We start from the raw sequence: 25,087 nt of genomic DNA, 5'->3' as shown, positions 1-25,087 counted from the left end.
GTGAGTAGGCTGCTCGGCCATCCCACTGGGGCCTGTATGAGGGGCTGCCAAGTTCTCAAAGAAGAGGTTGGCATTAGAGCCACCCAATGCTTGCCTGTTACAGGAGGAGAGGGCACTCCTCTTGGCTGTGGCCCGTTGGAGAGGCCGGGTCCTCAGCGTGGCTCTGGTATCAGACGTAGCTTTTCTCTGTCCCTTTCCCTCTCTTTCCTTCGGTGACAGGCTGTCCCTTTCTTTGCCAATCTCATCACGCTGTCGGTTCCTCAGAGTGTTTGGGTTCAATCCCCAGAGGAGCTTCTTTTCCTGCCTAATGGTTGAGTCATCACCGGGGTTGACCAGGGTTTTCTGGGCCAATCAGACGTCTGGCCACCACAGTCAGTGACAGGAGTGATTCATGCCTCTCATCACTTTCAAAAGGTCCAGTGTGAGAAAACGGAAGGTATACACAAAAGCAAGCAGGTTGCCCTTCCGACTGATCCCTTGTGGATTCTATTGCATGAAACTGAGTTAAATGTTGGGATTTGTGGGGATACCTACCATTCTCTTTCACTGTCCAGTAGTTCTTCGGCGATGTCATGCCCTCTGGCTTTAGAGCAGGGTTGACGATGCCTGCCCAGGGTCTAGATGGGGCCCAATGCCGTTTCACAATGTGATATTGGAGCACAGCCATGCTCACTTGTTTGTGGGTTGCCCGAGGCTGCTGTCACACTACAAGGCAGGCTTGAGTGGTTATGACAGAGACTGTATAGCCCTCAAATTCAATACTATTTCCTCTGTGAGCCTTTATAGAAAAGGTTTACCCATCCCTGCTTTAGAGTTCAAGGGCAACCTTTGGGTCCTCGTGGCTGAAGACGGGTGAGAGTCCTGTGAGTGCTCTCTCCCCAGGCTCTTTCCTGTCCCATGTCATCTTCGCTTTGGGGACTTAATCTCACCAGTCTATCCTTTCTGGGCCCCTCTCTGAAAATACCACAAGGAATGCCATCCTTTGCAGGAACGGGCCATGTTGCTTCCACCTGGAACCCCTTCCCCATCTGAGACTCTTCCCCAGATCTGTCCTTCCCCGAGGCTGTTGAACTTGGGCCACTGTGTTACAGGTTAGAACTGTGACTCAGAAGTCCTCTTCCCCTCAGCAATTAGTAGTGACTTCGGGCACAGCGTTCTCTAAGTCCATTCCTGTTCCAATCGCTGAGCGGTGGCTTTTACCTTCCGGGCTTACTTTCTAGTAGTCGGCTGATTAGAAAGCCCAGGGCGGGGTGTTGGAGGGGAATGCAGCCAGGCCTGCATCTGTCAGCTCCATGACCTTGGACAAGGCCCTTACCCACTCTGAGTGTCCTCACCTGTAAAATGGTGATAATGATACCAACCTCGAAGGCTGGTTGTGCATAACTGTTACTATCATTGGCAATAACCATGTAGGAAAGTGACTGGAAAGTGTGGACTATCGATCTGTAAAGCATGGATGGCCATCGGATTGGGAGCCTGAGCCATTAGCAAAGGCAGTCACTGCCCACCTGGCCTCCCTCAGCCGGCCTTGGCTCTCAGAAACCCCAGCTCCCTGTGGATTCACATGATCTTGTGACCCAGATGCCATAAACCTGCCCCTCCTGACTCATTCCAGCTGCTGGGAAGAAACACTGCCATGAGGACTACTCCTGAGACTTAGATGCATGAGCTGTGAGAGAGCAAACAGGAAAAAGCAAACCTCTTCTGTCTGCTTTGAGATTCATGGCGTTGATGTGTTCTGGTTAGAGTTTCATTGGCCTTGTCTATGAGGTGAGGGTGAAGGGACTGACAAAGATAGTGAGTCAGTGTCTTCAAAGAGAAGGCTGCTACGGGTTCCAGAGACCATCAGCCTCTAGATAGCAGAACCAACCATCCACAGTAAGAAAAACAGATGGACAGATTAACTTCCTCTCAAGGACTGACAAGCTGCTCTTTGGAAGAGGAGGATGAATCAACACCAAAATCAAGACCCGGCAGAAAGAACGGAGCTGGGGCGAAGGCCAGGTCTCCACACGGCTGCTGGGAGGCCTGGCACTCGGAGGCAGAGCCGCTGATCACACCAGGATGTGTCCAGACCCCTGGCTGTTGCTTTCTTGTCCTGGCCTACGGACCAGATGCTTTAGCCACTGAAAACGAATCAACTGTTGATTCTGAGCTTTTTACAGGAAGCATAACTCTGCAGCAGGCTCGTGGGGACGGGGGCTGGTAAGACAGGTCTCATAGTTCCTGGAATTCTGACGGGATCAGACCGAGCTGCCTGCGAGCTGGGCAGTGACGTGGAGCAGGGGACAGGGCTGTTGTCTGAGCACCGCTCTGGGCAGGCTCCCCGAGGGGCGGGGGGAGGGGAGGGAGCTTGCCCAGCTCAAGACAAATCTGCCAGAGAGAGCAGCACAGCCCTTTGCAGCGTCCCTCGTGCCAACTGTGCTCCTCGCTAATTAGCTAATGGGCAACGTGTGTCTCGCAGTCTGCAGAAAGACGCGGACTTCCTCGCCACCGACACGTGGGCCTGAGGAGCTGGCTGTTGGCCGTGACTGTGAAAAACAAACAGTTCTGCCATCGTCCACTTCACGGCAGCCGCGCTTGACAGCAGCCAGAGCAGTGGTGAAGCGGCAGGCTGTGCTCCTCCAGGCCTCGCTCGAGCCAGGGCCCATTTCCTGCATCTGGCCAGGTGTGGGCCACATGGATAGGTATCCCGGGGTGCCCTTGGCCAGGAGGCAGTCCCGTTGGGCACTGGTCGGGCTCGATTGCCCTGGGAAATTGGGGGCAGTGCAGGTTGCAAGGTGGTGCCTCTTTGGTGCATCCGTCTCCTGGCCCGGCTGTGCCCGGCCCCGGAAAGGAGAGCTGCTCTTCCTCTTCCGGCCACGCCCTCCGTGGCTGAGCTGTCGTTTCTTTCCCGCCTTCTCTGAGTGCCCTATTAACCCACTTCTGCTTCCTTTTCAGTGGCAGGATCCCGTATAAGGATATGTACAAATTAGTGCGGGTCATCTCGCCGCCTCTGGGCCTGGGAGAGAACTGCCCCTACAGGGTGGCTTGCAAGGTTTGCCTCCCAGTCCCCAGCCACGCCTGACGATGGGGTGCCACCCGGACCCCCCTCTCTGTTCCGCTCCACCCCCACCCACCACCGCGCCACCTCAGGGAACCTTCATGTTGCTTTCCTTTGAGTTTAAAGAGGTCCAACCCTCCCAGAACCAGCAGCTGTCACATTGGGGAAAAGGGCACGGTTGGAGGGGAGGGGACGCAGGAAAAGGAAGAGCTGAGGGCTTAATAATGAAGGCCGTTTTGACCTCTCACTTTCTTCTTCACCTCCATGCACTCATTGGTGGGTGGACACACACACTCTTCCCGCTCCCCTGTAATCTGCACATTTAACCAGAGAAGGCAGAAACCTTTTTTAAAAAGCAGAGTTCTGGTCTCCCCTCATTGGAGACAGACACGCCTCCTTTTAGCAAAGTAGCATCATGGTCCCATATATAATGTCCCCAGGTGTGATTCCAGTCACCCTACCTCTGCCGGCCCTCTGGCGCCTGGACAGTTATAAAAGCTGTAGGAAGGAGAGGAGGTGAGAAACAATGAAGAATTAGGGCAAGAGGTGAGAGGAGGTCAACAGGGATCGCTTTGGGGCGTGTGGAAGAATTCAGTAGCTCAGAGGGGCCAGGAAGGTCACAGTAGAGGACAGTGGGTTCCTGAGCACATGTCCTGCCATATACTGTCAAGGGGCGGGCGTTGGGGGGAGGTCTATTGTTTGTGAAGCTAAGGACATACATGTTCAGGGGCATCCAGGACCTCCCTCTGCAAGACCCTGGGAGCTCACATCCCAGTGGCTCTGCCCAGCTGCATCCAAGGCCTAGCCCGCTAGATAAGGAAGCCTCGCTGGGTGCGGAGGGGAGCGGGGCTCCCTGGGGCACAGCACAGCCCAGAGGGGAGGCTGGAAGAGGATGTAGGCCCAGGAAGGTGAGGCCCAGGAAGGTGAGGCCCCGGGCGACGGGCAGGAGCTGGCTGGGGATGGTGACGCAGTGATTCCCGTACCCGGGAGGCCCAACAGCTGCCTCTGCTGAGACTCTTTAAACTTGACCCTGGTGCCACCTGCTGCCGCATGACGGGAGAGTGGGAGGGCAGCATGGCATGCAGGTGCTCTTCCTCCACCTGGCTTTGTCCTTCTGCCTCCAGCGTGCCATCGCCCTGGACATGCTGGCGAGACAAGGGCACTCCCCCCACAGGGCCAGGTGGAAGCAACGGCGACCCCGGCAGCAGCCACAGCCACCACTGCCACGGCGCCGCCTCCGCTGCACACCCAGCACAGAGGGATACACAGCGCCCCGCCCGTGGGTTCGGAGCAGGAGAGAAGGCCGGGAAACTCTGACCCACGGCCGGAGCGCCGTCTATCCGGTTTATACCACGCGCACACAGCCCTGGGAATGGAGACAGGCTTGTGTTGTACGGGACGAAGGCGTGGCCAGGGGAGTAGGGTAATGCTAGGCCAGGAGGAGCGGACAGGCGAGTCCCGTGGCGGTGCCACTAGCGTTCCCGGGTCTGTGTGGGGCTGATATAAACCCGCACCAGGATGGAGTCACCTGTACGATTTGCCTTGATTAACAGGTTTCCTATTCTTTTCCTGTTTGTCCGTTCCGTTTTGTTTTCCTCTCGTGTTCCGTATGGTCTGTCTGTGTTGGCTCTTCTGGGAATGCCTGTTCTCCTCCCCCCCCACCCCACCCCCCGTCTGCATCCTTCCCCCACTTCCTTTCCCTGCCACCTGCCGCCCCTCCCTGAGCAGTGGCCGCATCCATTACACTGAGATGTATGAAATGCTGACTCTCATGTCACCACCGCTAGGCCTCGGCAAGAGATGTCCCTCCAAAGTGGCCTATAAGGTAGACCACCCCTTCCTTTGTTCTGGGCTAGGGACCTACAGACCATGGGGTCCAGCTGTGGGGAGGCCAGGCCGTGGGGAGGCAGCGGGGCTCGGGAGGCGGGGGAGGGAAAAAGGTGATGAGACGGAAGGGTCAGGAAGGTCCACGGAAGGATGCCGTCCCGAAATGACACAGCGGGTGGTTTGCAGTGCTGTTCACCGTGGGCTTTGTTCCGTGTCATCTGTGTTTGACGACAAGTGCGTGGCTTCCTGTGAGTGGCTTCCTACAAGGGGAGCATTGAGTAGTGTGTTTGCTTTTAAGAGGAGGCAGAGTGGTGGCCTACAGGACACCTACCCACACAGCTGTCCGAGCAGATAGAAAAGGAGCACCTTCCATCAGAGAAGTTAAGGAAATAGTGCAGAAATGGCTCTCAACATGGTTCAAAGAGAAATGTTGCAGGAGAGAGGAAAACTTTTAACCAAGTTCTTCCTCCCTGATGTGGAAAGGGGCTGCGGCCTGGTTCCTTCTAGGTCACATGAAGGAGACACCTGACTACCCCAGGACCCCCGACACGGGATGCCGCTCCCTTTGCCCACCAGCCCCGCCCACTTCTCTGGGCGACACAATGGGATGGGGGACCGAGGGCCCAGTTGCCTTGAGGATTAGATTTCCCTTCTGGGCATGACTGAGTTTGGGGGCCCGGCCCTGCAGTTGTGGAGGGATCGCCCCTGGTTTGCATAGAGCAGCATTGTCCTTTGGGAATCACCTGCCCTTCTGGAACTCATAGCTTTGTGGCCTGAGTTTGTTTCCTCCACAATTAGGAATAGTTACTTCTAATTCCCCTTCGGTGTTGAGACTGACCCAGAACGCTGAGCCCTTTCATGCGCCTGGGGCTCCACAGCGATGTTGCCACTTTTCTAGATGCTTAAGGAAGTGGAGAGAGATGAAACTCAGATTCAAACAAGAAACTGGCTTGAGCCTCTGAGACATCGTGTCTGTGGAATCACATTGCATGAAATGTCCCCATGGAGTCTTAGAGGCCCCGCCTTGGGAAGAGACACATCCCTCCCTGCTAGGCTGGTGGACCTTCTCCTTCTCCAAGTGGTAGCAGCCCAGAGAGGATCTCATTGGAACGGAGCCCTTAGGGACCCTCATCCACCCCAGCACATGGCTCCTCGTGCCCAGCTGAGGGGCTGGCATCCTTCTAGCTCACAATGGCCACATTCCAAAATGCCGGATGGCAGAATGTGGCCCTGAGTTCTTCGAAGTTTGGGGATGAAGCTTGGTAAGAGAAGGCGTGTTGGGATTAGAGGAAACATTGAAAGAATTCCTAAAGCAAGATACTCTCTGGAAAGTGGATTTGGCCATTTCAGTGTGATCCCTTCCTTTGGACGAGGGGAACACGGCCTGCCCACTCTGCTCCTGCCTCGTTCACCCCCCTCTCATGCTCTCTCCGCTGCGCCCCACTCCTCTCACCTGACCGTGTTTGTCTCTGCCCTTGCCCATCCTGCTCCACCTCATCCATTGGATAAGCTGGACTTCTGCATGTTGAGTCATGTGCTGGCAAATTCCATCTCTTAAAGACTCAAAAAGGGGGCATCAGGATGTCTCTTCAGGTCAGATAAGCAAAGCAAAATCTCCCCCTCACTGTCTTTCCGTCTGAGCTTTGGGAGTGTTCACAGGACACGCGGAAATACAGAGCAACCTTGACAGGGAATGGAGCCCCTTCTCAGAGCTGACTCCGTTCCCTGAGCCTAGAAATCACTTCCTGTCCCTATGGAAGACATTCTTAGGATTGTGGGAGTCCTACAGAATGACCAGTCCCCTTCCCTTGGATTTTGGCATCATTTGGGGCGGGGGGTGTTGGCACAAAACAGCAGCAATGAGCCTCCAATGCGAAGTAGGGAGAGTAGGGTCGGGAGAGGTGGGATCCTTGCCCTTCTTTTTTGTCTCTGCATTTGACCTCTGCACTTGTCTTCCCCTCTCACCAAGGTTTCTTTTGATACGTCTTCCCCCTGCTGTTTCTCTCTCTCTCACCCACAGAGGTTGGTCCTGATGAACATGCCCGTGGCGGAGGACATGACAGTGCACTTCACCTCCACCCTGATGGCTCTGATCCGGACTGCTCTGGACATCAAGATCGCCAAAGGTGAGCCCAGCGAGGAAGCAGCGATTCTGGAGGGGCTCATGCAGAGATGTCTGAACTGCCCCCCCCCCCCCCCCAACAATGCAGAGACCAGGAAATCCAGTACTAGGGTCCTAGTGTCCGCCTGAGGTTCAATAACTACAACGTTGCCCGCTGCCTCCTGGCAAAATGAGCGGTTGCTCATCGCTAAGGCTCCTTTCAGCTTTAACAGTATGTGAGCCTCAGTGTCTGGTACATAGTAAGCATTTTGGACACACGTGTTTATTCAACAAATGAGCTTTAATTGTGGCCTTTTTTTCTTATGTGGCACCTTTCACGCCTTGGAAGGCTTCCATGGCGGGTGCTATCATGGCGGGCCTTGCTTCCTCTGATTTTTAACTCAGTGACTTAGGAGAGAAAAGGTTGACTGCTTCCCAATGGGCCTCCAGCCCTCCTGCTCTTGCCTGATCCAAATCCTGTTTAAAACCAGGTCACTCCAACCAGAGTCGCTGGAAGAATTGATGTCCCTGTAATGAGGCAGGAGAGGTCGCCGCGTGGCTCTTTTCATTTCCCCTCTGATACACAGAGCACCTGGGAGGCTGCTCCAGTGCGAGAGGAAGCTGACCGTGGTCTCGGGGCCTCAGATCTCTGGGGCAGGATGTCCCTGAGTTACTGAGAATGGGAGTCCCATTGTGTGCTGCTGCTTCAGCAGGAAGACCCGGCATTGCAAGATCCACTGCCACTAAGAGCCGGGATGTCCCCAGAGAATACACAGTGCCATGCCGGTGCAGCTCCACTCCCTCCTTGTTCTTTCTGTCTCTGCGCTCTTTATTCATAGTTTATCTTATTCTATCAGGTGGTGCTGACAGGCAGCAGCTAGACTCGGAGCTACAGAAAGAGACCCTGGCCATCTGGCCTCACCTGTCCCAGAAGATGCTAGATCTGCTTGTGCCCATGCCCAAAGGTATGGCATCTCCCCTGGGTACCCTAGTCCCAGCATGCCAAGGCCTTATCTTTGAGGGGAACACAGAGTGATCGAAGGGATAAGGGAAACGTGTTCTTTTATCCTTAGGAAACGAAAAGCCCTCACTTCTTAAGTCCCCTTTGTCATTATTAATTGAAAACATTTTCTCAAATGGGGTCACTGTGGTTTCAGGTGAAAGTTTTTGGTGTGTAGCTCTCTCCTTCCCATAATACTGTGCATCCAGCCCTCATGCCATTGGGAAAGGGTGCTATTGGAGATGGAAATCTAGACCAGCGGCGGTGATGCTTACTAATGTCTCTCCCTCCTTGGACGGCTGTGGAAGCTCCCTGAGAAGACATGTGGGGACCTGTTGACTTTGCATGCAGAGTGCCCGGCGCATACCTGCTTCAGAGGGTGGAGAACAAAGCTTGAGGCGTCCTCCCTCCCCCCATCTGCCTCCTCTTTGGTCCTCCCATGCCCCATTTGTGTTTTTCAGCCTCTGACCTGACTGTGGGCAAAATCTATGCAGCAATGATGATCATGGACTACTATAAGCAGAGTAAGGTGAAGAAGCAGAGGCAGCAGCTGGAGGAACAGGTGAAGGGCAACGATAGTAGGGTGGGTGGGTCATGCGTCACATGAGGGCTCCTGAGGGACAGACCTGTGTATCCCTAGGGTTCAGGGTCCAGGAACTTTCTAGGGTCAGGGGATTAGAAACCCAGTGAGTCAAAGGTTAAAATAGTCAATTAAGATATCAGCCATGTTCCTATTTTATCCAAGTATATCACATTTTCTGCCATAATCATTTGAGTTCCTTTCTTCTTCTACAGAAAAATGCACCCATGTTCCAGCGCATGGAGCCCTCGTCTCTGCCGCAGGAGATCATCGCCAATGCCAAAGCTCTGCCTTACCTCCAGCAGGACCCCGCTCCAGGCCTGTGAGTAAAGCCAGAGGGCACGGCTCTCCTGTTTGTGTCTGTCACACGTGCCAGTATGCAGGCCCAGGAATGTGGAGGGAATAATGCTAACTCTGAGCTGAATGGGCCTTTCTCTGAGGTTGAGAAGACGGGGGAGAGAAGAGCAGGAACGGTGTATGTTAGCATCACCAGAGAGGTTAAGTAAGTGGCCCAACGCCATACGGCTAGTAGAAAGCTAAACAGGAATTAAGTCATTTACTTCTAACTCTAGAATCTTCCCACTACACTATATGCGAAATAAACAAAAAGAAGCTTAGGTCAGGCAAAAAAAAAAAAATTCTTTATTTTCTGTATTGGCAATGGAGACAAAACTCAATTAAGGAATCTGCCAGCTCTTTTGAGTTGGAAACCTTGGCGCCAATTTGGTCATACACATCTTATGGGAACATTATCTTTCTGTCAAGCATGTACTGAAGTAGCAAAGGGCATGAAGTGTAAATGAGCTTTCGTGATTGGATTTACTCCAGTCCTGCTTCTTAAGAAATCCGTAATCACTACACAACCTCTGTCAGAATGCCATTTAGAACCTCTCACGCCGTTAATTTCTTTCTGCCTGTGGTATTGGGGACCTGGTTTTGAAAAGCATCATTTTCAGAGGTCACAACTCAACGCATCTGGAAGAAAAGGCCCAGATTCTGACCAAGGCCATGAATCGTTTTAGCAAACATTTGATGTGATGAGGTAGCAGGGTGTGGATTCTCCTGTCTGCAGAAAACAAGCAGATGTTGCTCTTTGATCTGTGCAGGAAGGAGGTAAGATGGCAGAGTGAGACCACCTCATTGGAAGGATTTAGTGTTTTCCAAGGGTTCTTGGCTTAGAAATGGAGGGGACCCCCCCACACCCACAATTCAATCTGTCTTATCCACACCAATTCACTGTACAAATTACCTCCCATCATAGGATCACTCTGTCTTCTCTTCCTCATTGATTTAACCAATATTTATGTGACTCCAAAGCTGGCTTAGGCACTGGGGATGTGGCGGTCAATATAATCACAGTCCCTGTAGAGACAGATCCTGAGAAAGAAATGAAAGATAACGGTTAAAATGCAGAAGGCAAGTTATTGTGATGCTGTGCAAGTGGAGGAGGCGGCTGCCTACTCTGAGGGTGGAGGAGGCTTCCCTGAGAAGCAACAGGTAAGTGAGACTCGAAGGCCAGCTCTTCAAGAGAGGAGAGGCAAGATGTGGTCAATTTAAAGAATGCAGCCTGTTAGGTGGAGCACAGTTCATGGAGGTGGCAGGTTTTGAGCTTGGAGAGCGACAAGGGCCAGGACGTAGGAGCCACACAAGCAGGAGCCAGAAGTTCAGTTTCATCCAAGGATAATGCCTGCGAGTGACATAATCCAATTTGCACTTTACAAAGATCATTCGTGGTTCCAGCATGGATTCAGGGGATTGGAGGAGAGCAGTTCAAGAGACAGGACACCACTTAGTAAGTGACTGCAAAGGTGTAAATTAGTAATGACTGTGGAGAGAAGGTCAGACTTGAGAGGTAATGGAGGCTTCGGTGATTGCTGTGCTCTGTGGAGGAAGAAGAGGGAGGAGTCAAGGATGGTCCCCGGGTTCTGGTGGATGTTGGTACATTTCCTGAGATGGGGACACTGGGGGAGCAGCCGGCTGCTTCCTCGGGACCATCTGTGTTTCCAGAGCTTTGCCTTGTTCAAGTAGAGACTGCTCAGAGGATACAGCAGTGACTGACAGACAGGCTCCTCCCTCATTAAGCATGCATCTGGTGGAAAACCAGACATGAAACAGAATTATTGGAAAGAAAAAACCATTTTCAGTGATTAATCACAGTTCTGGGAAGTGATAGGAAGAAACAAACGCAGTGTGAGCTGAGTGCACGTGAGAGGGAGATCTGATCAGTTACGTGGGAGAGAGAACATTTTTCCTTACGGGGGTGACTTTTGATAAGCATTTTGAAGGATGCATTAAAAATACCAGGGAAAGGTTTTTCAGGGGGCAGCCTGTATTCAGGCCTTGTAGCAGAAAGAAGCCTGCCACAGTCAATGAACGAAGTCCTGTGTGTCTGGAATTCAGGGAGCAAGGGCTAAGCAAAGGCTTTGGAGGTAAGGACCAGATCATGCGAGAGGCCGTGTTCAGGATTCTGGACTTGATCCTAAGGACGAGAAGCAGACAATGCTTTTGAAGGAGAAGGTCAAAGTATTCAACTCCAAGGTCGTTCAGTGATTCCAAGGGTCCTCTCTACCTATTGGGGATTCTCTCAATGGGTAAATTATTTATTTTCTGTAGGGCAAAGGGGGACCTATTTCTTATAACAGCAGTGCTCACCTTGTTCCCAGCGGTTCTCAGGAGAAGACGATGGACATTAAGTCATTGAATAGCAGATGCTCTGTAGCAGTTGTGAAAATGCTGCTCTTCATCCCTTATCCTGTGATCCCAGTAAGTCGCACCTATGGAATATTTTGAAGCAACTGGCAGCCCTTGCTCAGGGCTCGGAGCCATTAACAGTAGGCACAATTACGAGATGACGGTCTTCATCTCTCTCTCCTAGCTGCCCAGTCACTGACCGCTCGCTGCCCCTCCTCCCAGGATCAGGAAGTTCACTCTTGAGCAGGTCAAAGGGTATCTATGGCAGCAGCAGCCAAAATTTTAGGACAATTGACTGACTCTCCTGACCCAGCCCCGTGGATCACATTGGCTAAGAGTATCTACAGGGACCAAACATGGTTTAGTAACAGGAAGCTTTCCATACCCTTCACTCAGAGCCTCTAAGTACTTGGCTGACTTTGTCGTGTTCTCTCACATCACCACTTAAGCGTTCTTCCACAGAGCCATCAACCCAGGCAAGGTCACCTCCTCCCCACCCTCTGGAATCCTTCCACTGAGCTCAGGAACCAACAGACACAGTGTCTGGCACTGAATTGTTTGGTTTGGCCAGGGATGTTGGCACAATAAAGCCATGTTCTTACTGAGCATGGAGGAATTTTTTTAAAAGACCGCGACTGCTTAATATTTAAACAGACTGTTCACTGTTTAAAGTATGGCATTTTTCCGCCTAATGGAGAAACCAAGCCGAAACCGGTTTACAATCCAGCATTGGTCTTCCATATGGCCGAGTGTGACAAATGATGTCATTCATCACAGATATGTGAGTCACCAGCCGAGTGAGGAAGGGTTCCAAATGCAGGTTGAAAACAGTGCTTTCTCTTTTCCAGTGTGTGTTTGTAGTTTGTTTGTTTTTTTTAAGAGTTTCTATTCTAGGGCCAGGCACCTATAAGCTAAAAGCCCACCAAGAGTATTGGTAAAGGGTGTTGCCGGGGCTGGGACTTGGTAGTGGCGGCGATGGCATGTCTGTTTCTCGCTCATGCACTCATTACCTCTAAACGTGGCATTGCTTTTCAGGAGTGGCCGGAGTGGGTACCCTTCGATGAGTCCGCTCTCCCCCCAGGAAATATTCCAGCTGGCGTGTATGGACTCAGCCGATGACGGACAGTTCCAGGAGGAGCAGGCTCTGGTGAGTGAATGAGTCACAAGACTTCCAAACAGTTCCCTCGTTTGCTGATCCCTCCCACTCTTTTTCAAATTTGATTTCATAGCCACAATCCACCAGGAAAACCCTTTCTGTTCTCTCAACCAAGGACCCTGGGAGTTTCCTGCTGTCTCCCAGGAAACATGGAGACATGTTTCATGGCGGAATTTCTCATGTTCTCTGACAAATGCTTCCTCCTTAGGTTTTACCATCTCAAGGGCCCCTTATCTGCTGGAGGAGTTTATGTTGCTTCAGGCCAACCCCTATTCATTAATGCCTTGGAGCATCATAAAATCTTGTCTTTGATAAGGAGTTTTAGGAGAAATCGTCATAGAATGAGTGGCACCCACTGGGCAGCTTAGCATAGTCAGGGATGCCCCACCTCCTGGAGAATTCAGGGTAGCCTGTCCAAGAGAGACAGTGTCCAGCAGGAGATGTGAGAATCTCTTGCCTCTACAGGTTCAGACCAATTGGCCACCATTTTAGAGGGTCAAATACATTCCGAGAGGTCCCTAAAATCACTTTTCTGAGCCCAAAGTTTTTCATTACAATAAATGGTGAAATTCCCAAGAAGCCTACTGAGTCCAAGCTAAGCTTGAAGAAGAGAGGACAGGTTAAACTTCAGCTTTGATATTAGCAAACCCTAAACTGCTATTCCCAAAGATAACAGACTTGACTTACCATTATTCTTAGCTCAGCAGCCATGAAATTCCCGCCGAGATTAAAATTACAGCTCAAGTGGTTATTGCCTGGAGAGAGAAAGACAAAACCCAACATTTGCAAAAGTCCAGGTAGAAAGCTTGTACTGAGTTCCATGCCACTTGGATTATAATTCATCTGTGTTTTTCTCTCCCGACCCCTCCCCACTGCTCCTGTGTACCCCTGAGCTATCCTGAGGGGACGGTGTGGGTGGACAGTGACCTGCATGTCTGATGGAATGGGTACCTGTCAGAGGGAGCAGAACATTTCAGTAGCTCAAACAAATGGGTGATTCTTCTGTGGTTGCTGAGTCCAGGGAGTGTACATGGTTGGGTAGGGGAGACAGCTAGACCACACTCTGACTGGGATCCCAGCATGTGAGCGCCTGAGGGTATTCTTGGCAAGATGGGTGGGAAGTCTTAGAGGAATTATCTGAGCGAATTAGCACAAGGCCCCCGGACTAATTGGTACCGATAGCTTGATCCTTAAAAGGGCCTCTCAGCATTTTAAGGCTTGCCTGGTGATGTGTCTGGTGGGGAAAATCTCAATAATGTGTCCTTTCTTTTCACAGGGAGATTTCTTTATTTCTGCGGGTTCCCCCGGGGCTGAGCCGTAGTGCCAGGACTTTTGGATATGTGTTCATCTCATTGTCAGTACCGGTGTCTGTGATTCAGGTGTCAGCCTGTGCTCCACACTCACCACTGTGTACTCCTGCCCATCCCTCGGGGGCCCTGCTCTACGTGCTGAGGCGTGGCCATGACGTGTGTATGTGTGTGTTGCACCACCTCTGACACTCGTAGACTGCAGTGTTGTTCTCACATGTGTTTCGAGTCAGACTTGTGTACTATATAAAGCATGTCCTGCATACACTGACTTCCTCAAGTGCACATATCATAGGTCCTGGGATGCAGTCCTCCCACAGACACCGCTCAACTCAGCCAATGGTCATGGAGGCTGACTTTCAGCAGCGCCCTACTCAGACACCAGTGTTTTTAGAGTGTCATTTCCAAAAATAGCTTTTTTCTGGTATCATTTCCAGATGTCTGAGATATTCCTACGTCGCTCTGTTTGGTGAGCCAAGTAAAATTTCTGAGGCAGCTCCACTCTCTCTGGAGTGACACTAGCCATCTCTTTAGAGCAGGTGCATTTGCCAAACTGACATTCTTTGACCAGGAAAATAACATAACAGGGTTGGACAGGACTTTAAAGATCGTCACTCCCACCTCCTAATGCTCTAGATTGGCACAGTCCAGTACAATAGCCATTGCCCTCATGTGACGATTGAGGGTCTGAGATGTGATCCAAGTGGAAAATGCAGACCAATGTCAAAGACTTTGATACCCAAAAAGTGTCAAATGTCTCATTTTTTTTACATTGATTATATATTGGCATGAGGATATTTGGATATATTGGGTTACATAAGTATATTAATTTTCATGTTTTTTTTAATGTAGTTACTAGGAAATTTAAAATTACATAATTGGTCTGCATTATATTTCTATTATATACTGTACCAGTCTAGAGCATCTCTGGCAGATGTCCACCCACCACATTTTTTTTTTGAGATGATTCCAATCATAAGAAAACTCTTTGCTAATAAGATCATGTGTTTTAAAGTTTGAGAAAATACATTTGACATCAGATCTTTCTGACTTTCTTTAGAATACTGGTTTCCATATCGTTGATAAATAGCTTCTTAGGTTAAAAGAATAAACCCAACAGTACCAACTCTCAAAAAGTATAATGTTTTTATATAAAGCTATAAAATCTGAGGCATTGCTTAGTGATCTTTACCGTTTGAGACATCTGGTATACCACATATCTGCACATATAGACACACACACAACAGACCTTAAAGATGCAAGTCTCTCTTCTAAAAGCCATTCTTGGTGTGGAGGAGGCAGGATCAGCCACTGGAAATGAGAAACAATGAGATGGAACCAAGTCCCACAAGCTTGGCTGTGTTTATTTCCAGGAGCCAGAGTTTAGTGAATTAAAAAGCGTGCAGCCCTCTAACCATGGCATCTACCTTCCTCCGGACACCCAGGAGCATGCGGGATCGGGGAGGGCATCCTCTATGCCACGCCTGACTGTGGATCCCCAGGTAAAAAGCAACCACCTACCATATGCAGTGGCATCCTGGGCTGTATTGAATTGGTGGGTTATGGAAAAACATCTGATATTTCCAGGTGAGCCTTGCACTTGCCCTCACCCCTTCCCTGTGAGCAAATCCTGGCTTATGGGCCTTCTCTCTACAACCTGCTCCTCCACACGTGCTTCCAATGGAGCCCTAAGCACAACAGCCTAGATAGCAAAATTCCCTCCAGATGGGCGCAACATCCTCCAGACTCAACCAGCCATGCAAGAAATATTTCCCAGGATTTCTGCTGTGTGTTTCTCCTTCCTTTTCCCTTTCCTGGCTCCTCAAGCATGTAGGCAGTTACTTAAACACACACAGCTCTGTGTCAGGACTGTCTGTCCTAACCAGTGCAGGCCACGCCTCATTTCTTTGTCTGTTTTCCTGGCTTCTTTTTTCTGTCTGTCTGTCTTACATTAAGTTTTGACAGAGACAAGAAGTTGACATGGATCTGTTTTTAGCTGCTGTAGCAAAGCAAAATGCCCAAGTTTAAGGTTGAAGGTGGGATGGATGATGGAGAGCAACATGTTCCTAGTAGCTGCTCCATGACAAGGTCTTCTACGTTCTGGTGCTGTAGGACAGGCCTTCTCTGGCGAACGCCCAAGCCCAAGCCACGCTGCTTTCATAGCACAGACGCTTTGACAATTGCCCTCACATATTCAAAGTGGCTCAAAGATCAGAGCAGGTCCTGGCTGAGTCCCTGTGGAGGTGGCTTTGTGGGAAGCTTGCACAGTACGCTCAGCCGCTTGCTCTCCTGAGCATAAAGGCGAGACCCGGGACCAGTGATGTAAAGACCTAACATAAAGACATTTTCCACCATAGCCTCCTCCAGCTAAGGTCTAAGCAAGAGGGATTCAAGGGTGGTCACAGTTTGCAGTCTTCAGCCACCTCAGTCCCACTTCTTTCTTATAGACCCATTCAGTGGTTAATCCCTACCTGTGTTCCTCGGGGGGGCTCCTGTTTCCAGGTAGTAACAGACCCCAGCTCCATGAGACGTTCGTTTTCCACTATTCGGGACAAGCGTTCAAATTCCTCGTGGTTGGAGGAATTCTCCATGGAGCGAAGCAGTGAAAACACCTACAAGTCCCGGCGCCGGAGTTACCACTCCTCCCTGCGGCTGTCAGCCCACCGGCTGAACTCGGACTCCGGTAAGGAGGTCTGGCCTGTTCGCCTTTCGGGCTCCTGCCTGGATGGGCAGGTTCTGGCAAGGACTGGAGGTCTCTGGAAGAGAATTGCGATGAGGGTTAAGGAAGAGTGCTCCTTACCCAAGGGGTCCCGTATCTGACGCACACCCTGAAACAGGCCCGGGAGATTCTTCCTTGCAGACGTCATAGAATTGAGGTTCTCAGAGGGTCTGCAGAATGCTTGGGGCTCCTTGGGAATGTATTAGAGACCCCCTCAGGGGCTGGGCTTTAAGCACCAAGTCCACTTCAACCCAGAGAATGCTACCCGGCATAGTTTTGCGTATTGGAGCTTTCTTATTTTGCTAAATGAACAAAGATTTAAAAAGCAGTGACTTCCCTGTATCATAGGGCCAGTAAGCGGCAGGCTTGAGACTAGAACTGAAGTCCAAGGATTCTCAATGGCACAGCTGACGTAATACCAGGGTATTTAGTTCATAGCAACGTCTTAATTTCCTTCTGCTGCGGTCATCTTCACCCCTAAAGTTACACACCCATGTTCAGGACCTAGAGGATTGCTGGACCCTTTTGTTGGCAACGATTCTAAACTGTTGTAGCTTTATGCTGCAACAGGAGCAGCAGGAGAGAAATGATTACATCCTTGGACATGCACGGCTTCCCGTGGCAACTTGCCCACTCACCTGGTAGCCCAGGGGTGATTCTCTGGCCTTTCTCTCCCGTCTCCCTTTCAGATCACCTGCTGACACGCCCGGAGAAGCCAGGGCCTTGGGCGCCCAGTCCCAGGCTTCGAGACTTTCTTTTCAGAGTTGTGATCAGTTGCTTTTGTCATCTTTCCCAGGCCACAAGTCTGACACCCACCGCTCAGGGGGCAGAGAGCGGGGACGATCGAAAGAACGAAAGCATCTTCTCTCCCCCGATGTCTCCCGCTGCAACTCAGAGGAGCGAGGGACCCAGGCCGACTGGGAGTCCCCAGAGCGTCGCCAGTCCAGGTCGCCCAGTGAGGGCAGGTCACAGACGCCCAATAGACAGGTGAGCATGGAGAGGAAGCCGAGCCCCTGCAGAAAGACCAGGAAGGGTGGTCATTGACGTTAGGTCCAAAAGGGGGGCACCCAGCACCCACACAGACCTAGATGCCGTGTGCTCTAATATGAATTCACAGAAAGCAGACCGTCCCCCAAGAAAGACAATGGTGTCTAGGGATCATTCCACTCCTCAAAATCTTGAGGTACAGAGTCCCAACAAATAAGTTCACAAATGTCTCAGCCAGATTTAGAGGCGAAGGATGGTCCATTAGCCAGAAAATGCTCATGGATCCGTCACATGAGCCTTGGTATGCGTTGGAACAGTGATTCAAGTTCATCTCCCTGGCTGTCAGCCTCCTTCCGGCCTGTTGTAGAAACACCAGCCTGTGCCTAAGAAATAACTACCAGAGCCATTCTCTGGCCTGCTTTCCTCCTCACGACCACCCCTCACTCGCACCCCACTTCTCCCCGAGGTTCTCAGAGCCCGGATGGGAGGCCCCCTCGAAGCAGTGGGACAGTCAGCTAGGACCTGGGAAGTGCGCTTCTAGAGCGGTGGTTTTCAAGTTTTTTGTGCAGAAGAGAATCCGCTGTGGCTTGTTAAAACGGCACACGCCTGGCACCTTGAGGCGGCTGCTCCGGTAGTGAGGCCCGCCGCCCGGGATTCTGCACGGGGAGGGACCCTTCCCCGGGAGACCTGGAGGCGGTGGCTCCTAGGTCACACACACCTTGAGAAACTGTCCTGCAGGTTCGTTTACTAACACCTGAGCCCAGGGACCCTGGGGAATGCCTGAGCAGGTCAGGTCAGGCCTGAACCAGCAGATGAGGGTGTAAATAAACGAGGCATGTGGCCCGCCGCCCGCGAGTTTGACATGCTTGGTGTAGAGAAGCTGCTGTTAACCTCAGGGAGACAGTGAGGACAGGGAGGCATGCCCTTCCCTCAGATGCACTTCCCAGAGGAGCATTCGTGCTACTCTCGACACTTGCAGGTCTGTCAATCAATGGGCCACTTTTTACATGGGGGGCGGGGGGCGGCAAAGTAGGCTTACAGTTGTTCGTATGGAAAATTAAACTTTCACCACGTACTCACAGCTGGAAACCTACTTTTGCTTTGCCCACGCCTGTACATAGAGCTTCCAAATCCTTGCTACTCAGCGTGCGTGGGCCGTGGACAGCAGCACCTGGGAGCCCGTTAGACATGCACAGTCTCAGGCTCCCCCAGATCTTCTGGGCCTGGACCTGTAGTTTAGCAAGACTCCCAGAAAACCGAACCCAACCTGTATCACAAGCTGACAGGCCCCAATCTGAATGGTATTGGTGTCTCACTCTCCTGTCATCCCTGCATGGATGTGACTTGGAGCAGCCAAGACCCCTTCTCCAGGGCTTTCTGGAGATGGTTAGGGACCTCAGCAGGGCCCCAAGCAGGGAGCGTGCCCAGCCCAGTCTCACCTGCCACGTCTCTCCTGCTGTACAGGGCACGGGCTCCTTGAGTGAAAGCTCCATCCCCTCCATCTCTGACACCAGCACCCCAAGACGAAGTCGTCGGCAGCTCCCACCCGTCCCCCCGAAGCCTCGGCCCCTCCTGTCCTACAGCTCGCTGATTCGACACACGGGAAGCATCTCTCCCCCGGCGGATGGGAGCGAGGGCGGCTCCCCGCTGACCTCCCAGGCTCCGGAGAGCAACGACGCAGGCCTGCCCGAGTCTTCCAGGCCCCCGCACGGCCACCCCTCCCCGCAGCGCTACATCTCCGAGCCCTACCTGGCCCTGCACGAAGACGCCCAAGCCTCGGACTGCGGCGAGGAGGAGACGCTCACCTTCGAAGCGGCCGTGGCCACCAGCCTGGGCCGTGCCAACACCATCGGCTCAGCCCCGCCCCTGCGACACAGCTGGCAGATGCCCAACGGGCACTATCGGCGGCGGAGGCGTGGGGGCCCGGGGCCGGGCATGATGTGTGGAGCAGTCAGCGACCTCCTGAGTGACACGGAAGAAGACGACAAATGCTAGAGGCTGCTCCCCCCTCCGATGCATGCTCTTCTCTCACACGGAGAAAACCAAGACCGAATTGGGAAGCCAGTGCGGCCCGGGGGGGAGGAGGAGGGAAGGACCGTGTGCTTATCAGAGGAGGAAAGGACCAACGGCAACCAGTCGAACCCACCAAATTGCTTTACTTCCCTTTGCAAGATGGGCACTGCCATAGTTCTGCCTCTTTGCTGGGGAAAGAAGACGAGAGAACATGGAGGGTGGCCCCTGGAGAGGGGACACCGGGATCGCTCTGCTTCCACTGCCCCTTCCCACTTTGCTAAAAGCCGTGGAGGAAGTGAGCTGGCCTGTGTCCATGTCCATTGCCCTGCGACGCCTGGAAGCCTTTCTGGCTCATAACTGGGGGGGCGGGGGGTTGTGGTGACCCTAGGAAGGGAGTCTCCTCCCTCCCTCACCAAGGGCCTCAAGGCAGAGTCTGTTTTCCACCAGCACCATCCGCTGGGGCCATTGCATCTCACGCGTCACCCTGGGGCTGGCTTCCCCAAAGAAGCACAGACTAAGTTGAGGAGCATCGGATGCCAGGGGTGGGGCGGGGAGGGAGGGGTGGCGTGGAGGGGACAGGGTGCTGTGGCAGCAGCAGCCAGGGCTGGTCTGGACCAGCAAAGCCATAGCCCAGCAGCCCACATGGAGGAGCGGTCAGAGCAGCGGTGCTGGGGCGGCAGGCCTATCACGCATAGTAGGTGCTTTGAGTGTTAAGATGGTCTAAGGAGGTCCCCCAGGGTCCACAGACATGCCTGTGGCGCTGATAAGGGTGGTATGGCCAGGGCCCCAGCTGATGAGAACCGGGTCTGGCCTTAGGCTGGTCAGACGGAGCCCTGAGGGCAGGGCCATGTGGCAGGAGCACCAACGGCCTCAAGGCAGAGTCTGTTTTCCACCCAGAATAGAAGTAATTCCGAGTGGAGGACAGTGCTGCTGCAGGACCAGCCCATCCTGGCTGGCGGCCGTGGGCCTCTGGGCCCAGCCTTCCCTGCCACTCCCCCGAGGAGACGGTACGCCTAGTAAGGACTACGATAGAGGTGGGAAAGGCTAGCACAGAGGTCGGCAAACCACGGCTCGCGAGCCACATGCGGCTCTTTGGCCCCGTGGCATGGGCCACGAAGTTTCAATCGCACTGTATGTGCACGCCCGCACGTGGTATTTTGTGGAAGAGCCACATTCAATGGGCCAGTTTGCCAACCACTGGGCTAGCACATTGAAACAGAAGCATCGGTAAGAGTCAGACTTTACCGGGATCTCCTGTGTCTGCCTCATGGTGGAGGGCCCGTGTGTCAGGGTACGTGAAGGTGATTAGTTAATATACCTCAGCTGAGACCTGGGCTGCAACTTCTAGTGAAACAAACTCTAATGGGGCCTTGTCACCCAGTGTGACAGACCGGGGCCCTATTTCTCTGGGCCAGGACTGTGCTGTGCCCCCTCCCAGAGTAAGAGCTGAGCAGAAGACAGCCTCAGGCTCTCCTTCCTAACCCCCGAAACTCAGAAGCATCAAGGAAAATAGAGCCCTTACTTGGCAAATCTGTGTAATCGTCCGTTTGGTGGAACGCATCGCTGTCTTGATCAGTGGAAATGCAGTCACCTTCAGGCCCTCCCGGGTCCCCCAGCACCTTACAGTGGGTGGAAGGGTCCCCTGCAGAGGGGTGCAGGCAGGGCCCTCCTTTCTCAGCCAGGAGCAGAGGGAGCCTGCTGCTCAGAACCCTCCAGAGGAAGACGCAGGCCCCTGGACCAAGATCCAGTGGGTAAGCACCCCTAAACTCCTCCATTTCAGACTTGCCTCTTGGGTAAGGAGCAGCCAGTGACTTATTTCTCTTAGAAGGAGCCTCTGTTTCCTTTCTTTTTTCAGTTGAAATAGAAGTAAGGCATTGCCCCGTCAGCTGTGAGAAGCCAAATTCACCCCTGAGGCTGCAGATTCCTTTATCGTGGCCCTGCCTTCTCATCTAGATATTAGCGGAGCCTCATGGCCCACCGTCTGCCCCCAAACCAAAGTAATCCCAGGGTGGGAGACCAGTGAGGCAGAGAGAAAGGCCTTCCCAGCTCAGACCCTCTCCCACTCCTCCCGTGAGCCCAGGAGGAATTGGGGATGCAAACAGGACCCTACAGGCATGATGGTTACATAAGACTGATTCTGGGCCTTGTGTTGTTCGAAAGGTTTCCTCTGCTCAGCGTCATTTCATGCCAAAGTGTTGCTTGGGGCGGCTTTGTGTGCACAAAATCGCTTTCTTCTGCCTCGGAAATGCAGCTTTCCCGTGGGCCAGGCCTACACCAGGACTACCATTCTGAGCCAATGAGTCTATTGCATTGTTTGGCGAAAGGGAACTGAAGTGATACCTTGAGCCGTCTCAGTAGTAGGGGAAACTCGGGTGGGCAGAGCAGTTGCTGGGAATGGACCCTGCCTGCAAACAGCATTGCGAACACTAAACTTGCTAGCCAGGGAGCCTCCTGGGCACCTTAAATGCACACCGGCACGTGAGTCCTGAATAAAGAGGCAGAAAGCACCGCAGATACAGTCCCCTGACCAACCACCTGGGTTTTTCTAGTTCCAGTGAACTTAGGAACGCTTCTATTCACCTTTCCCTGACCAAGAAATCAGGTTTCTGATCCCTTAGCCTGCATTCGCCCTTCTATCCATACCAGAAAAATCAAAGAATTTTCAGCTAAGTCACAGGACTCATGATCATAATCTTCTTATGAAAGTTTCCTTCCGCCTCTGAAAGAACATATACTCCAACCTTCCCTCAAATAATCGGCCAGGATATTTCAGGGTCTCAGATTCTGCCTTTTCGCTTTCCTGGGAAGAGGCCCCTTCAGATCGAAAAACCCATTCTTGTATTTGGATTCGAAATTAGGGCAGCATCTTGAGGAATTGCAAGCAATAGAGGACGAGTGCTGCTGTTGGAGATACACAGCGTGATAACATTGAGCACTGTAGGTCCCTTCAAGAGAACCTTCAGCTGTATGTCCAAGTTTCCATTGTAATATTAGTCCTTAGCATCTCCTCAAAATGAGAGAGGGAATGAGAAAAAGAGAGGGGGGGGGGGGGGTGTCCCAGACTCCCAGCAGGCCTCCAGACACGGGATGAACTCTAGATGCCAGATCCAGGCTTCCTCTTAGCCAAGATCAGGAAACATTTACTGCACCATAAAGGGGTGGTGGCCTGTCCATCCTTCTAGCTGAAGAATGTATTTCTATCCTGGGCTTCCCTAATTCGTATCCTTGTGGGGTTCTGAGATCACTGAGAACATTTCTCTGAAGCTGAACTCCAAATGTTCTGACTTTTGCCCTCCCTTGACTCTGAGGCCACAAAAGAAAGACCCCCATATTCCATAAATCTACCAGCATCTCCCTTCCTGACTCCCCCCCCCAACCCCCCACAAAGTGTGGTAAACTAAGTGCCCTCTGTTCTCTATCCCAGCATTGTTTTGCTGCATGCAAACACTGGCTCCGCTCCTAAAATGGCTCAATCTACCCAATCCAAGCTTATTTGCTCACCTGCCTCTGCTGTCCTCACTGCTACTGGACAATGCTTTATTCTCATGAATTGCAGGTGGGAACTCGCCAGGTGATCCGAAATAGTGTAAGGTGCTGGATTGTTCGGAGGAACGGGGAATGTGTGCGAAATGTCCACAGACGCAATGAAAGCCCTCGGCAGGGAAATTAGGTCTCTGGCATAATGGAACAAAATTTAATAATTTGGTTTTTTAAAGAACGTTCTCAATTTTTCATTACATTCTATTTCTAAAGCTTGCTCTGGATGTCTTGTTTTTGGACAGAGTATTTCTTTAGTGGGTCGAGCCAGGGATAAGTTGAGAGGTGCTTCCATTTCTCAGCCTACCTATAATATATTAGATGTAAATATTATAAGGTTGTATTTTTTAAAAAAATAAGGCAGGGCAGGGCAGATAGTTAACCTAACCCACCTTGCAGGGATCTGTGAGACTTGAAGGTTAAGGAACTTTGCTATTTTTATCAGCTTTACATCTGCTGTGTTTTGAGATCCTCAAAAGCCTGGCATAAAGAATGGTAGTGAGGAGAGGCACTGCCATGTCTTGGGGTAGACTCTCTCTCATTGCTACACACACATCCTACCTGCCCTTCCCTCCTGGACTCTGGGACACTGAGGACATTAAGATGCAGAAAAGATGGAAAAAGTGGGCCAGTCAGGGCATAACAGTTTAACTCCATTCAAAAGCCCCATAAAGAATCAGGTCCAGGTTCAGATAACTATATATCCACACTGAGACTCTCAACAAAAACCAAAGGAAATGAACTCGGCAGTTAGGACCTAACCGATCCATGAGGAGATCCCACATTCACAAGCACTGCCTGGATTAACCTCTTCGTCTTTTTTGATTTTTGACCTTTCCTCTCTGAACTGCCTAGTACACCGTAGCAAGGCCTAACCCAGCGGAGCAGCAGCCGATGGCTCCTCTGCTGGCTGCAGTCACAGGCTCGGCTACAGACTGCTGGGGTCCCAAGCTGCTTCTCACCCAGTCATAGAATATGGACGTACCACTAGGGGGGACAAAAGCCTAGGGACAGAAACAACCATCTTTGGTTTCTGATGGCTACCTTTTTCTTCCCTTGCATCCTTCCTGCTCCGACCCTCTGTGGCTTCTGCATCCCAGAGAGATCACTCTAAGCCAAAGATGATAGATTCACAGGTTGTCCCCACTACCCAAAGGGCCTGGAAAGCTGCTCTCACAGAACTCAAGCCAGTTGAGAAGTGAGAGTGGGACTCACAGCAGAGTCTAGTAGTCGCATGGCAGGTGAGGCTGGTGCCCCAAGCTGCCCCTTCTATTTTTGTAGTCTTGCTTCCTTCTGCTCTGGGCCCCAAGCTAATAATAGGGGGGCTAGTATCTTGACCTTCAAAATGCAAAAACCGATTTTATAATAAGCCATGCTACTATGTAAATACGTTTTTGAGGTTTGAGTTCTAATTTCTGGGAGTTGAGTAGATGAGGTAAAAAGAGGTAGGGGATGTGTGTTTATTTTTATTTGGGTTTTTGTAATAGAGCTGCTCTACAAGGTCCCAGAAGGATAAATGTGTGCTCTGCAGTGTCTCTAGGAATTAATTCTTGTCCAGTTGAATGATGTACCAACTGAGTCAAAATCCCAGGTTATACACCACCAGCCTCCTCTTCTCTCTCGAGCTTTCTTTTTATCTTCCTCCTTTTCTCTCTGTTTCTCTATCCCTATCTCTTTGTCTCTTCTCCTCCTAAAATGTAATCTAGATTAATGAAAAACTTCCAAGGAAATAATAGAATGAATACAGAATTTTTCAGGACATCTTTAACCAATAAATACACAGCTTGTGTCTTTATGAGAAGATCAAACCATTTAAAAGCAGTATAGTAATTGGGTAAGTGAAAATTATTGGGAGTCAAAAATAAAAAATTATATTCTAGCCTTCTATAGGCACTTGTGCCTCCAGCAAGGGTATTCCATCTCTACTTTCTTAGGTTAGGAAACTTGTAGCTAGCTCATGGGTGTGTCGAGTATTTTTAAGTTAATAACTCATCAGTTAAAGCCCTTAGTCTCAACTTGAAATCAACTTGAAAAAAGCCTGTAAAATTCTTAGCATTGCTATGAACATTTACTTTTTAAAGAACCTTCATGGTTAAGAGAACCCACATCCAGGATTTGCTTTAATT

General features: G+C 51.4%; 1 protein-coding gene across 1 annotated transcript in view; it reads left to right on the top strand.

Moving 5' to 3' along the window:
* The window catches only part of LOC118673559 (voltage-dependent R-type calcium channel subunit alpha-1E), a 77,366-nt gene extending 57,414 nt beyond the window's left edge, over positions 1 to 19,952 (top strand). Inside the window, exons 32-40 of the mRNA XM_036344540.1 lie at positions 4,772 to 4,868; positions 6,891 to 6,996; positions 7,829 to 7,936; positions 8,433 to 8,533; positions 8,767 to 8,873; positions 12,278 to 12,389; positions 16,208 to 16,388; positions 17,221 to 17,411; positions 18,876 to 19,952. Of these exons, the coding sequence (XP_036200433.1) occupies positions 4,772 to 4,868; positions 6,891 to 6,996; positions 7,829 to 7,936; positions 8,433 to 8,533; positions 8,767 to 8,873; positions 12,278 to 12,389; positions 16,208 to 16,388; positions 17,221 to 17,411; positions 18,876 to 19,406 (1,534 nt within the window). The 3' untranslated portion in view covers positions 19,407 to 19,952. The remainder of the gene's footprint in view (positions 1 to 4,771; positions 4,869 to 6,890; positions 6,997 to 7,828; positions 7,937 to 8,432; positions 8,534 to 8,766; positions 8,874 to 12,277; positions 12,390 to 16,207; positions 16,389 to 17,220; positions 17,412 to 18,875) is intronic.
* The last annotated feature ends 5,135 nt before the right edge of the window (positions 19,953 to 25,087 follow it).

Source organism: Myotis myotis, unplaced genomic scaffold (assembly GCF_014108235.1).
Source record: "Myotis myotis isolate mMyoMyo1 unplaced genomic scaffold, mMyoMyo1.p scaffold_m19_p_18, whole genome shotgun sequence".
In the NCBI taxonomy this organism is placed as follows: Eukaryota; Metazoa; Chordata; class Mammalia; order Chiroptera; family Vespertilionidae; genus Myotis; species Myotis myotis.
The sequence above is the reverse complement of the archived record's forward strand: the minus strand, read 5'-3'. Positions and strand labels throughout refer to the sequence as shown.